We start from the raw sequence: 13886 nt of genomic DNA, 5'->3' as shown, positions 1-13886 counted from the left end.
AAGAGAGGGAGCAAAACAGTTTGTCTTCTTTTGTTAATCAAATTACCAACAATGTATTACATTTGACGTTCTCATCTCCATATTCACCACATAAGACTCAATCATCATAATTTAGTTTTATTTCATAATTTGATAATATATACAACATAAGTACTTTCTACAAACTGACATAGCAAAATGTACAAAATCTTGATTAAAAGTTCATGTGCTGCCTCAGATATGATTAAAATATATTGGGTAGTATGTACAATTATGGCAGTGCTCAGACCAGCCTGGGTTGGGAATAACATTGAACTGTCTTCCACAAACCATGAACACTAAGGTGTGGCAAGGATGCCATCACCAGGGTGTTGTTACTCTCCCTGTATTTCACCGCATGGTGGAATGATTTACTTCACTTTCATGTTGGAATTATTACAATCAGGATAGATGCTTTGTTGTATATTATTCCGTTTCTCCATCACTTGTCAGGACATATTGTGAGAAAATACCCCAGCCCCACCCACTAGTACCACTTATTTGTCAGTGTAACAGGAAAAACAGTTTCCATGTATCAGCTGAAAGTATATGAAATCCCAGCCAAAATGATACATAGATGGGACAGGCTATTTAGCTAAAGCCTGATTGGTTAGGGTGTGTGTGAAATACCTCCCATGGCCAGATGACCATGTTATCCTGAGACATCACTGTCTGTGTGAATGTACTTCATATGAAAAAAATATAATGTTGAGCAGGACCTCAATCCACATTGCACTGATAATAATACATGTATAACCATGGTAACATAGATTCAATACTTGTAGCACTACATCAATCCTACTTCGTTAACCTATAGAGATCCTAGTAGTGAAAGTGGTGTGTGAATGTGCTTTGACATACTTTTTTAACCTATACAGATTCATGTAGTTGAAGTGCTATGTGAAGCTTACATCTGTGCTAACCTATACAGATCCATGTAGTTGAAGTGCTATGTAGTTGAAGTGCTATGTGAAGCTTACATCTGTTAGGCTAACCTATAGAGATCCATGTAGTTGAAGTGCTATGTGAAGCTTACATCTGTGCTAACCTATACAGATCCATGTAGTTGAAGTGCTATGTGAAGCTTACATCTGTGCTAACCTATAGAGATCCATGTAGTTGAAGTGCTATGTGAAGCTTACATCTGTGCTAACCTATAGAGATCCATGTAGTTGAAGTGCTATGTGAAGCTTACATCTGTGCTAACCTATAAAGATCCATGTCTTAGTTAACCTTACGGAATAGTTTAGCACAACAAATGATCCTCTGATTAAGGCCAAACTTCGGTTTGTAAACCATATGACAGGCTAATAATTAATGCAATATGTGACACCATACATATTGAAACAGAATAAAGCTTATCGTGTCCTGTACTGATTGGGTTAAAATGGTAGTGAATCATTTCAGGTTAAGTGATAACATACAATTAAAATATTTAAAGAGAGCATGATGGGTTGCTATGGCAGCAAGAAAATGTCATTAAGTTTGCTCTTCTCTCTTAAAATCCACTGTACACAATAAAAAGTTGTAAACTTTTAAGGCTAGTCAATTAGCTGCTAGGTAAGTGGGAGTAATCTGCCCCTGCTGCAGCCCAAGCTGAACATCGGTAATTAAGTAGTGTACCTGGATAATGCACATTCCCTGAGCTCAGAGTATAACTACACAACAAGCTCTGACTTTACAGAACCAAATAAACATTTCAGTAACACATTGGCATATCAGTGGCAAAGGTTGTGCAACACTGAACAATGCAAGATGACAAATCTGTGATTATAGCCACCAACTGATAACATGAATCTACTGAGAAATATGATAACTTAATGTGTCTGAAGTGGTATATGCGCTCGCTGAATACTGGTGCAAAGGTTTCATGCACAGACAGACTAAGGTGTGTATGATGGGCGACAGACTAACCATTGTTTCCTTAGCAAAATGGATTCCCCGGATTATATCATCACATTAATGTCTCTTATACTTATAGCTCTTATTCCATGACGCATAATAGTCTGCTGTCATATCAAACCCCATGGTAATCTCCAAGACACAAACAGAAATTCATGATCATGAGCTATCTTGAACTGTGGTAAAACTGATACTCCTGGTTGTGGAAAGATAGCCTACAGCAGCACAGGTTAAGGCGAAATTTAAGTCCCCTTACTGAATATGTATTCTTCTGTGCTGAACTGGCTAATCTAACTGTAATGAACAACTCATGATGGTGTATTTTGAGGAGTCCCCTTCAAAGTGGAATAAACAACTTTGTTGCGCATACCGCCACAACATATGTGCACACCACACATCAAGGCTCACTTTAGAACTACCATTTTCTCAACCGACAGTGATATACACAAATGTCCTGCATACCCACTGACTGAACTTAAAATACACGGCACATGATCATTCATACTTTTCCATTGATAAAATAATTGTCAAGCTCTGTATCTGATGCATATTCAGGTTTTCAGGTTTTGAACACTGAGCAGTCTGCACCAAAACAATTTATTTTGGTATCAATTTCAGTAGATTTTAGTCTGAACGTGTGAGCTTCTACAATATTATCTTACATGGTAAATAAATAGGCAAATAAATGTAAATAAAACCAACTACAGTTTCCTTGTTTTGCCAAATGAGGTTTTAACAGAAGCTGTCACTTACAGAATCTGTAAGGTTATATCATAAAAGTCCCCGCCCGGTCTCATGAAGAATTATGAAGTAGCTATACCATAGCACCATAAATAGTAAATATACTTGAGGTGAAGTGAAGTGTTCTGCTATAGACTATAAGGGGAACGTCTTTGAATCAGATCGCCTTAGTCGTTTTGCAACAGGCCCATTGAGAGAATCTTCATTTTTTCGTTTGCTACTATTCTGGTTTCTCAAGCATTTACCCCCAAGGAAAAGACTGTTCTCAAGGCACATAGCACGTTTAGCGGCATCTTTAGCTTGTCGCAAAGTCCTTCTTGTTTTTCTGACTATTCCCTTGGAATGCTTGTTTTTCTGTTTCGTACAATAATGACTCATATCATTTGAGTTATTCTTGTTCACATCCTCCAACTTGGACACAACAAAGTCCTGGTGCCTCCTCTTCCCATTTTTGCCCTTAGCATCCCTGAGCAAATGATTCTCCCCCTCTTGACGCAGCACTTTCCCAGCTCCAGACAGCCTGGCTGGCTTCAGAACTCTCTCACATCCAGCAGGAGGGGCTTTATTCTTGTCATTATTACCCTGGGATTTCTGCTGACACAGCACTCCCGGGGCTGGTAAGTTGCCCCCAGACATAGATCGAGTCCGCACGTTCTCAACACGACTCTTGGTTGTCCATGTATCGGAGCTCTCAACTGGATGTACATCAGGGGAACTGGAACATGGCCAAGGACCAAGCTTTTGGTTTCCTGGCTCACGGAGAGGTAAAACGTTGGGTTCCTTAATGGAGGTAAAGCCATTAGAAGTAAGAGATGGTAGTTTGGACGATGTTCCCGAGTCAGGAGGCACAGCAGATGCTGAGGGAGTTGTCTTTAGAGAAGCGAGTAGCTGAACACTATCATCCAACACATCAGACTGCAAATGTGGAAGAGTCAATTTCTGAGCACTTTTTCCAGATCGGGACTCGCTCTTGTGTTCGTCTGCTTCCTTGTCACTGTCCCTTCCAACATTTAGCAGTCTTGTACTCAGTTTAGCTGGGGCACTTTTGGGTGTCGGAGGTAGAGGAGTAGCACCTTGCTGGGGTGTACTTGGTGGCTCACAAGCTGCAGCATTTTCTGTGTTGAGTGACTTCTCTGAACTACAAGTGTCCTGGTCATCCTTGTGGCCATCAGCAATACTTGCCTCCATGCTGGACTTTGCCTTTATGGCCTCCTCTCTCCGCTTCTTCAGTATGCTGAGCTTGCTCGGCCCAAGAGGATCAATAAGAACAACAATTGCACTTGTATTGTCTGCCTTCATCATCCGTGCTCGCCACTTGTTGAGGGCCCTTGTAACCAGGCGCTCAGCAGGATTCACCCAGTAGCTAAGAGGAACAGTCTGTAAACAAATCAAACACTTCACATTAACATCATGCATATCAGGGGGCCGTACACCAGTACAGTAGTAGCACTGACCTACGCAGGAAAGTTTATTGAGTGAGAGACATTGCATTGTTGTATAGTACCTATCCAAGTAGTTCCAGCAATGTGACCTCTTTTGTATATTAATGGTTTATCACGCAGGTTGGACGCACTGACAAATAACACTATTATGTAACACATTTTATACTAGAGTATTAAATTATTTGAGGTAAAACTGATGTAAAAGATGTATGGCAATAGATTTGACAAAAACACACAAATATTCTACACATGGAGGGGAATACTAGAGATCAATATGGAAAGTTAGTTTAACATTTGAAACGTATTTCAAATTCAAATTAGTGCTGTCACATTCTACAGATAGCAAGTTCCACAAAGCTTTATCTTCTGTTTCTCACAAATTATTGATATCAAATACTCAATAAATGTCAAACTTCACATCTACCTTCATGCTACTTTCCAAAATCTGCCCTGGCAAAATGTTTAAAGGGAGGTAACTCTATTGTTAAATGAAACCTACATGAAGAAGACAAAAAGTGGTTGCACACGAACCGAACAGTAACAGTCATTCAATCACTGTCTTTCTTGTCATCAGAGTCAATGCTGCTCGTCAGTTCTTCATCAATTTGTTTCAAGCTTAAGTCTGGGTTCTTTGAAAATCAAAATATTACATGCAATAGGTGCAACTTGGTATTAATACGAAGCTGCATCTTGTAGTTCCAGGTTGCATCAGTAGAAGTTCTGAATGCTTAATCGTGCCGTCATGTTTACAAAATACTGTTACTGTCCTGAGGGTTTGTTTGAAATCCTGGTGACAATCAGATACAGAAGTAGATTATCTAGACGAGACAAAGCAGTGGTTGGTAGGTTGAAACTTGGTCCCTGCCATGGAGGCAGAATGACACATACTATCAGCCACCTCACTAACAGTGTTCCTGATTTCACATACTGGGGAGTAATGATGCCCATAAAGCATGACCAATATCACACACCTCATCATTGACGACTCTGTCTTCGAAGTGCATCTCCAGATCTGAAACAATGGCCACACTTTCCTCAGCCTTGAGCATGTTCCAGAGGCCGTCTGAAGCCAAGACCAGACACTTGTGTCGCTGGGGGTCCAACTTGTGAACCGCCACATCTGGCTCGGGAGACACCACAAACTTCTCACTGAAGTAGTCATAGCTCCACAAGTCACCTGGCAACATACATGGATCACTGTCACAATAGCCACCTGTCATACATCACACCAGAAACAAATACACTGTTAGTGTTAAACAACTGTCCTTGATATTTGCCACAGAAATGTACAAACAACAATGAACTAAACACTACCTGTATATAGTGCATCATATTAGATGTGTGTTGGCATTTCCTGTAACTTGGAATTATTTCCAATGAAGGTTTTTGTCCTTTTAAAAGTGATTTAATGTATAACCCTATCATCTATATTCAGTGTTGTTACTACGGTCAGGCACATGTCCCTCCATAAGGCATTAGCATGGTTATTTCCCAGTTTTACAACATGGACCACCAGGAGAAATATCTGGGGCGGGTCAAACCTGTGAGCTGAATTCAGCATGCTAAATGTGGAGGCTATTGGGAGCCAGATATTTCACTGTGACTGAGGCAGTCCCAAAATGACTTCAAACAAAGGTAACCCACTGGTAATATTTTCATAATAATATATGTTCTGAATGTATTTCTTACATTGGTAATGGGGAACAAAATAAAATACCTAATGATCTGGCAACTGCCAGGAAGGGTATTTTGTCAATCTGAGTGCTGCGCCTGATGGGTCCCTTGTGGTGCACCTTTGGTCGACTCCATACAACCCTCTGAACACCTGACTTGGCCACCACAGCACCACCACAGTTCTCTATCCGAGACTTCTCCTCCGGGCTGTCAGGCTTGTGTTCCTACACAATACATACAAAGTCATTGACAGATCCTGTAACATGGTAACATGCTGGTGGTACCTGGAGAGTACTGGCTAACACTTCACAACAGCACATTGGTTGGTTTGGTTGGTTAAATGCCACACTCAGCAATATTCCAGCTATATGGTGGCGGTCTGTAAATATCAAGTCTGGACCAGACAATCCAGTGATCAACAGCATGACCATCGATCTACGCAACTGGGATGCGATGACGTGTCAACCAAGTCAGCGAGTCTGACCACCCGATTCCCTTAGTCGCCTCTTACGACAATCATGGGTTACTGAAGACCAATTCTAACCCAGATCTTCACGGGTCACACAGCATACTGGGCCCATTCAACAAAGTGATCTTATTACCATCGTAAGCCTATATTTCAATATGGGAGCTACAGAAACCTCAATACTAAAAAACCTCGTAAGGATGGGAAAGCCACATTAACTTGTAGAGGTGGAAATAACTTTAAAATTGCTAGTGTACTCCGGTACAGTGGCACATGTAAAAGCACTTGCCCGGGTAATTTTCCCACTATACCGACCGTTTTCTTGTTGATTTTTTAAAATAAACATAATTAACATTGGAATATCAACTGGACACCGGTACAGTGTGATATACAAATTTGCTTGCCCGACAGAAAAAAACACTGTACTCGGGCGTCAGGCAATGGGTTATTTCCACCCCTGACTTGGTGCGCCTATAGTGGCTGCAAGAGTTGCATGCTCCCCAGGGAGTTGAGATTGATAATCGAAGTGCTGTTGAGGTGGACATCCAATGATCGAGGGAAACACAAAGCACCTGTGAGTAGCCTAGATGGAACTCGGCACTATATAAAAAGATTATTAATATATCATAAAAATCACTTAGTGGAATGGGGTCCAGAATAAGGATGTATATGTACCTTTGTAAGGCACTTGGCATCCATGAAAACTGCATTTGGAGGACCCTTGTCAAGTCCAAGCACAATACCCGAGTCTCCAACATGTCCAATGTAAAGTTTGCAGTTCTTGATAATGGCTATACTGGCTGTAGTGCCAGCTGTGCTGGGGAGTCCACTCCAGGTCTTCGGCCATTTGTCTGCAATTGAAATTCCTGTGTTTATCATTGCTGACCATAGTAGACAGGGGTAGAAATAACTTTAAAATTGCTAGTGTACTCCAGTACAGTGTCACATGTAAAATCACTTGCCCTGATAATTTTTCCGCTATACCGTCCGTTTTCTTGTTGATTTTTTAAATAAACAACATAATTAACATTGGAAAGTCAACTGGACACCGGTACAGCATGATATACAAATTTGCTTGCCCGACAGAAAAAAACACTGGACTCGGACGTCAGGCAATGGGTTATTTCCACCCCTGGTAGATTCAGTATAAATAAAATATCATTAACACAATCAACTTACATCCAAGGATATTTCTTGGTATGTGTCATACCAAATTTGACAAAATTATATTCTGGCGCGCATGTATTATAAACATGATTTAGGGACTTGTTGAAAATATTCACATTATTTAAAGAATGATTATTTGCAAATAAATGTACATAAATTTTGCATTGTGTTTGAACATCAGTCATGACCATATTCATATGTTAAACCTACCCTTTAAGGGCCTTAAGCACAAATGAAATTTTAACTAACTCACCATATTATAAACTACAAATGTGTCTGGCTGCACTGTTTAAGACTGTATACATGGTTGAGAAAAGTAGGGTAGTATACCAGAGATGCCAACCCAAGAGTGTTGCAAATAGTAGTTTCAAGGATCAAAATTTGTAGTTTGACCATCAAATTAGTAGTCAACTAAATACTTAAAATCATAATGATTTCTGAGAAAAATGATATGACACTAATCAGGAGTGAAGCTTTAATTTCACATACCTCCAGCAGCACATTTCCTAATTATCAGCATTACATTTCTTTTGTTGTCTCTTTTTGGCGAAAATGTATTTAATCGACGAAAATATGTTTTTGTCTACATATCCGAAATTTTAATTAATTGTCTTCAAATTTCATAGAATTTCTTGTGCAATCGTATTGGCGTAGTTCGAGGCTAAAATTCGTAGCGACTACGATGCATCAGTGTAGGTAATAACTTTCATCTGCACTAGACAGCTGACATTTGCACTAGTCTTTTCACTGTCTTTTGTGTGTGTGTGTGTGTGTGTGTGTGCGTGCAAGGAGTGACCTGGTAGCAGAACTACAATCTTGCCAATCTGTCACTGGCATAACTAGTGGAGGACAACTCAATGGCAAAAGATATTGGTTATGTATTCTTTTTCAAGTGAACATGTTCTTTTTGAGACGGGAAATGACATTTTACATATTACACCCCACTACAATGAAAACTATGTTGGCAAGTCAGGCTACCTGGTTTATTTGTTCAAGAGCCAGAAAGAAAAAGAAGCCATGTGCTATCATGCAGGTGCTTACTTTGCACACTGGTTGTGATCATAGCGACAGTGGCCCTTCAAAGATGACATCTCTGCATTATCATAATCACTGCTAGACACTTACAGCATTGAGCAGAAGAGTACAGGCCCAAACATTTATAATCATTTGAAAGTTGGCTTCTTAAATCCTTGTAGTGTAAAATGTGGAAAGGCGTGGTTAAGGCATGGTTAAATGCATGAGTATGTGTTGTCACTGTATGCTGCTGTATCAGCGTATGAGAACATTTATCAGACATGGCAAAATAATACCAGTTGATATCTTTAACCATTTTGGTTCATTTAGATTATCAAAATACCCACCAACAACTTGTTGCAGGAGAGTGATATCTCATAAACTACATTAGCTACACAGAAATTACTTAAAATTGGTAATGTTTAAAGTTTATTGCTACCAGGGCGACTATATAACGGGGAGTGGTCACTCCTCGAAAAGCCCCTTAGCGTATGCCTCGTCACGTGACCAGTGTAGCCAATATGGCGTCAGCTTAGTTTTTAAGATTGAGCCCGTTTTATTTTCAACAGCTGATAAGTTACCTATTCTGTCACTTCATTTTAAGTCAAAAAATTGTTATTAGTGTCAGTATTAGTACAGTAGATTTGTAGTAAAGTTTCAAGTCGGCATGTTGTAGCTCACTGGCTTCAATTCTAGGTACACAGCGAAGAAAGATTAAATTTTATCACTAAAAACTTCTTTCACATATTCGTGTAATTTTTAGAAGGGAAATATACCTTTAGTTGAAAGGTGTTTGCAAGTAATAGTGATAGTTTTATAACTTTATAAAAATTGTTAGGGTGTATTTGAGGTGTGTGAAAAATATGACATATCGACGATCTGTTCTTATCCACCATTGATGCTTGTGATGCTTGAGTGTTATAGTTCTAAAACTTCTTTCTTTCTCGTTGATCTTAGTATTTGACAAAACTGGAAAGTTGTTTACGACGCTTTGTGATAGTTTTAAACTTTCTGTTTTTGAGGGGTGTGTGACAGTGTCAGTTAACATTCTGTCAATGTCCATGCCATTGCTCTTAATTCCTGCTATAATTCATTCATTCATTCAGTGTAAAATTCCGATTGATACAATAAACTGGCTGAAGTACTGTATAATGCAGCCGAAGTTGCGCTGGGAACGAACCAAGTCATTGTGTGCGTTGGTGCATGACGAGGCACACGCTAATCAGTACAAATGGTAAAGAAAGCAAGCGAGTGACCTATCCCTGTTGTAGATTATCCCTGTTACTACCTATTGTCTTTCCACTGCATAGCCTTGTTGGTCAACTTTTTATACCTGTGTTCCGTGTTTGTCTTCAGTGCATAACTGACAGCCAGTCTTCTCTAATTTGAATCTGTCAATGTCATTGATAGCTTAAAATCTGCCTGCACATGTATCACGATCTTTCCTGTTGTTATCCATTGCACTTTTAAGAGACAAAAGGCAGCGCTGAACATGATAAAAGTAATTTAATTCAACTGATATATATATATTTTAAATACTGTAGGTACCTGTAACCGACATTGATTATGGAAACAATATCATCATTAAAATTGTAATAGAAACAATATCATCATTAAAATTGTAATCCATTATTATCTTATCTCCTTATGATACAAAGTTACTTTGCAGTACAGGTATCTGTGTGAAAGGTACCTCAGTTCTCAGTGTTACTTATCAGTAAATTCAGGACAGATTTACGAAAAGATTGTTATTCCCAGACTGAGCGAAAAAGTAACAGATCAATTCTATCTGTTTAGTGACAATGTGAACGGAAGCACCGGACACGAACTGACTGGCCTATCCCTTTTGCCACCACCATGATCAAGCACAGACACGAACGTTGGACAACCTTCACCTTTCTCTCGCTTCGCGGAATTGATTTTGCTTGGATTCTGATACGCGCTAAATTTACTTTTCGAAAAGAACTTTTGCTATATATATACACACACGTCCCAATTGGAGAATACCGTTGATTCAATACTAATCAATAAAAAAATTATGTTCACAATAAACCAAGAGATCATAAAAACAATACAAACGACACTGAACGGCCATGTCCGGTGAAGTTATATTATTGACGACCCGAACAGCTACGAAAATAGCGCGCGATATTACAGTTTAAAACAACTTCCGTTCTGTCATTTAGCCCAAAATAGTGAGTTACATTAACACAGATGTTAGTCGTTTGTAATCTTTTAGTTAAATTGGTTTATCAACTGTGTGTGGGACAGTGATAGATACATGTATGAAAACGACTAATCTGGGTGTGAGTGAAAATATCTCGGCAGTGAACGAAGTCACTAAGGCTCAGCACGCTAGACAATTGCCACTTACCAACTTCTCTCCACATGGCTTGATGCGTGTCAAGAAATCCATTTCGTATAGCCCACATAATGTCCTCGTCATTTTCACTCCAAAATGCACCGTATTTTGTTATTTCATCCAATAAGTTATCTCGCGCAAACCGTGATGCCTCAGGACCGCCATGTCCATCGAAGATTCCGAAGTAGGCAAACTCATAGTCTTTACCATCTTGTCGAATGAATCTTGTGGCATGTGTGTCTTCCATATAACGCCTACCACCTTGACTCGAATTTCCAGACACCCTAAGGTTAACACCAATTTTGTTGCTCGTCATTTTGACAAGATACTTTCGGTACACGACATGGATAACCTCCAAACACAACGGCGGAAACACAGCCTCACTCTCATTGGCTGAAGCTAGTAAATGACCCATGATGTTCTATATATAGAAACAAACATTACTCGTAGCACGTGACACGTCGAAGAAAATACCTGCTGGGGTTTCCCGTGCCATAACAGGATCATGCTTACTTACTTACTTACTTAAAGTTTGTTAGGTTCAACGTATGTTTTATAATATTTCAGATTATGTAAATTATACTATTGAATACATATATAAAATAATGAATTAAAATAAGGGACAGATATTGATCGATGCCGGACACAATTCTAGGGTTTCAGATGCCTTCGATTTGTTTCTCTTGTATGTAGATGTCTAAATGTCTTAGCGTTACTATTTATCTACTTCGTGAACCTTTTACCTCCTCCGTAGGACGTTTATCCACAATGAATATTTATTTCGTTGCATAAAGGAAAACGTTGATTTTTGATAATTATACAGGACGTATTTGTTTCTGGGTTGTTTTTTTATTGCCCGGGTTTTCATGTTGATATAATATAACATCAAATATACTCGGTTCTCCGAAGAAAATAGGGTTTAAAGCTAAGAGACAAGTAAGTGACCGTTCATAATTTATAGCTAGGGTGGAGGAGGGGCGTTGATGATTATTTTTATGGAGAAGCATGTACAATGTGAATTACCCCACTCCCCCTAAAAGTTATGTACAAAGTCTCCCCCCCACCCCAATGTCATGTAAAATATCAATGGCCACCCCCTAGTACATGTGTACAAAATTGATGAGCCCACCCTCCCCAAAACAAAATGGGTGACCCCCTTTAAGTCATCATCATCATCATCATCACCCATCCCCTAGCCATAAATTATGAACGGTAGCTCGGTAACTGGTGACTGTTGTGGTATAACTAAACATAACCATCCCATGCTTGTTTGTTACAATACTTAACTTGTACGGATGATTGACAGATATTATTTTCACGTTCCGCATGCGCACTCCACGACCAGGCGGTAAAATGCTCATACCTCGAAAACAAGATAATTGTCTTAATATGTTTTGGCCCAATTTGCTGCTTACAATACATTTCAATGTTATGTGAAAGAAATGCGATTATTTTGTTAGAATTATTTACAATCCTGCGTGTTATAAGTTTTGAAGGAAACACGAGGACATCATGATAGGTTATATGATCACGTTCGGTAGACACCATGAGCACTTCAGTCGCGTAGATGGAGGGAATCTAAAGGAAACCTGTCTTTCATCTCCTGGAAACACGAGGGACGCGGAAAACAGAGAAAACATTGACTTCAGGTACAGATCATAACCACATGTTCCGTTATTTCATCATCTGCAGCTGTAAAAGTATTTAACTTTGATCGTCTAAACTGTAAACCTTACCGTGATTTTGTAGCTTTACGATTTACCGTAATTATTCATACCGTATAATGAATACGGTGAATTTCTGGCAACCGGAGGAATGCCTGTGCATGTACGGTGACGTGAAATAACCATTTACTGGCGTTACTTCACATACACATGTATGGCAGCAATATAGAAACATTATCTATTTACTGGCGTTACTTCACATACACATGTATGGCAGCAATATAGAAACATTATCTATTTACTGGCGTTACTTCACATACACATGTATGGCAGCAATATAGAAACATTATCTATTTACTGGCGTTACTTCACATACACATGTATGGCAGCAATATAGAAACATTATCTATTTACTAGCGTTACTTCACATACACATGTATGGCAGCAATATAGAAACATTATCTATTTACTGGCGTTACTTCACATACACATGTATGGCAGCAATATAGAAACATTATCTATTTACTAGCGTTACTTCACATACACATGTATGGCAGCAATATAGAAACATTATCTATTTACTGGCGTTACTTCACATACACATGTATGGCAGCAATATAGAAACATTATCTATTTACTGGCGTTACTTCACATACACATGTATGGCAGCAATATAGAAACATTATCTATTTACTGGCGTTACTTCATATACACATGTATGGCAGCAATATAGAAACATTATCTATTTACTGGCGTTACTTCATATACACATGTATGGCAGCAATATAGAAACATTATCTATAACATGGGAACTACTGTTCATTCTCGTTACATGCGAAATCGCTATGCCTAACGTGTACGTGCTGCGATCATATTCTATTCAAATAAAAATAATACAACTTTGTTAAGGTCTGTCACCCTTCTGCGTTTCCTAATTCCTTATGAGTTGCGCTTTGACATTTCTTTCATACGCACCTCGTATGCATCTGAACCTTTTTGTGTAAGTTTTATGTACGCCGATATGCGTACAGTACGGCCCAGTACGTCTGATAGCTCTGGGCATGCACAAAACTACTCTGCGTACGCAGGTCGTAAGTTATAAATACGCAATGCATCGGTCCATATGTGTATGCTATGTGTTCGTGGGGGATAAGCGGTTCATACGGTTATATCCCACGACTCCCACATCCCAATACTACCACACATTGTTAAAACAACAACTGTTCATCACCCCTTTTTATGTAATAGGATAGCCCAGGATGTGCACTGAACTGAAACAACAGATAATGATACATCACCTGACTTAGTAGAGTAGAGATTTTAGTAGAGAAGAGAGCAGTTATTAATAAATATGAAATATATATAATATAAATCCCTGCATATTTCATGTAGGCAAAAATTGTAAATTTTATTTTCTTGTTTTACCTTGAAATGTT

At 39.0% G+C, this 13886-nt stretch overlaps 1 protein-coding gene and 1 long non-coding RNA gene across 3 annotated transcripts; both read right to left on the bottom strand.

Moving 5' to 3' along the window:
• Nucleotides 1-101: 101 nt before the first annotated feature.
• Nucleotides 102-1212, bottom strand: LOC124286960. Its single transcript, XR_006901155.1, has 2 exons — nucleotides 1014-1212; nucleotides 102-829 (listed from the first exon to the last, which is right to left on the bottom strand). It is a non-coding gene; the product is annotated as an uncharacterized LOC124286960 (long non-coding RNA).
• A 1336-nt stretch (nucleotides 1213-2548) lies between these two features.
• Nucleotides 2549-11160, bottom strand: LOC124286959 (protein phosphatase 1D-like). Of its 2 annotated transcripts, none has more exons than XM_046723418.1 (5): nucleotides 10799-11160; nucleotides 6919-7094; nucleotides 5821-6001; nucleotides 5075-5280; nucleotides 2549-4038 (listed from the first exon to the last, which is right to left on the bottom strand). In XM_046723418.1, the coding sequence occupies exons 1-5, from the start codon at nucleotides 11100-11102 to the stop codon at nucleotides 2797-2799; spliced, it is 2109 nt and encodes a 702-aa protein (XP_046579374.1). In that variant the 5' UTR covers nucleotides 11103-11160; the 3' UTR covers nucleotides 2549-2796. The 2 variants fall into 2 exon arrangements, with proteins under 2 accessions (XP_046579374.1, XP_046579375.1); XM_046723419.1 differs by lacking the exon at nucleotides 10799-11160 and adding an exon at nucleotides 9758-9979.
• Between the last annotated feature and the right edge of the window lie 2726 nt (nucleotides 11161-13886).

The sequence above is a fragment of the Haliotis rubra genome, unplaced genomic scaffold, assembly GCF_003918875.1.
Source record: "Haliotis rubra isolate DU_JTF1 unplaced genomic scaffold, ASM391887v1 Scf397, whole genome shotgun sequence".
NCBI classification, from domain to species: Eukaryota; Metazoa; Mollusca; class Gastropoda; order Lepetellida; family Haliotidae; genus Haliotis; species Haliotis rubra.
Note: the sequence above shows the minus strand (reverse complement) of the source record. Positions and strands in the feature narration are given on the sequence as shown.

Coding starts and splice junctions, on each gene's coding strand:
- LOC124286959 (XM_046723418.1), bottom strand. CDS start 11,102: ATGACGAGCAACAAAATTGGTGTTAACCTTAGGGTGTCTGGAAATTCG. Junction 5,281..5,820: donor GGCAGTTGCCAGATCATTAG/GTATTTTATTTT, acceptor GTATGTTGCCAG/GTGACTTGTGGAGCTATGAC. Junction 4,039..5,074: donor ACAGAGTCGTCAATGATGAG/GTGTGTGATATT, acceptor ATTTGTTTACAG/ACTGTTCCTCTTAGCTACTG.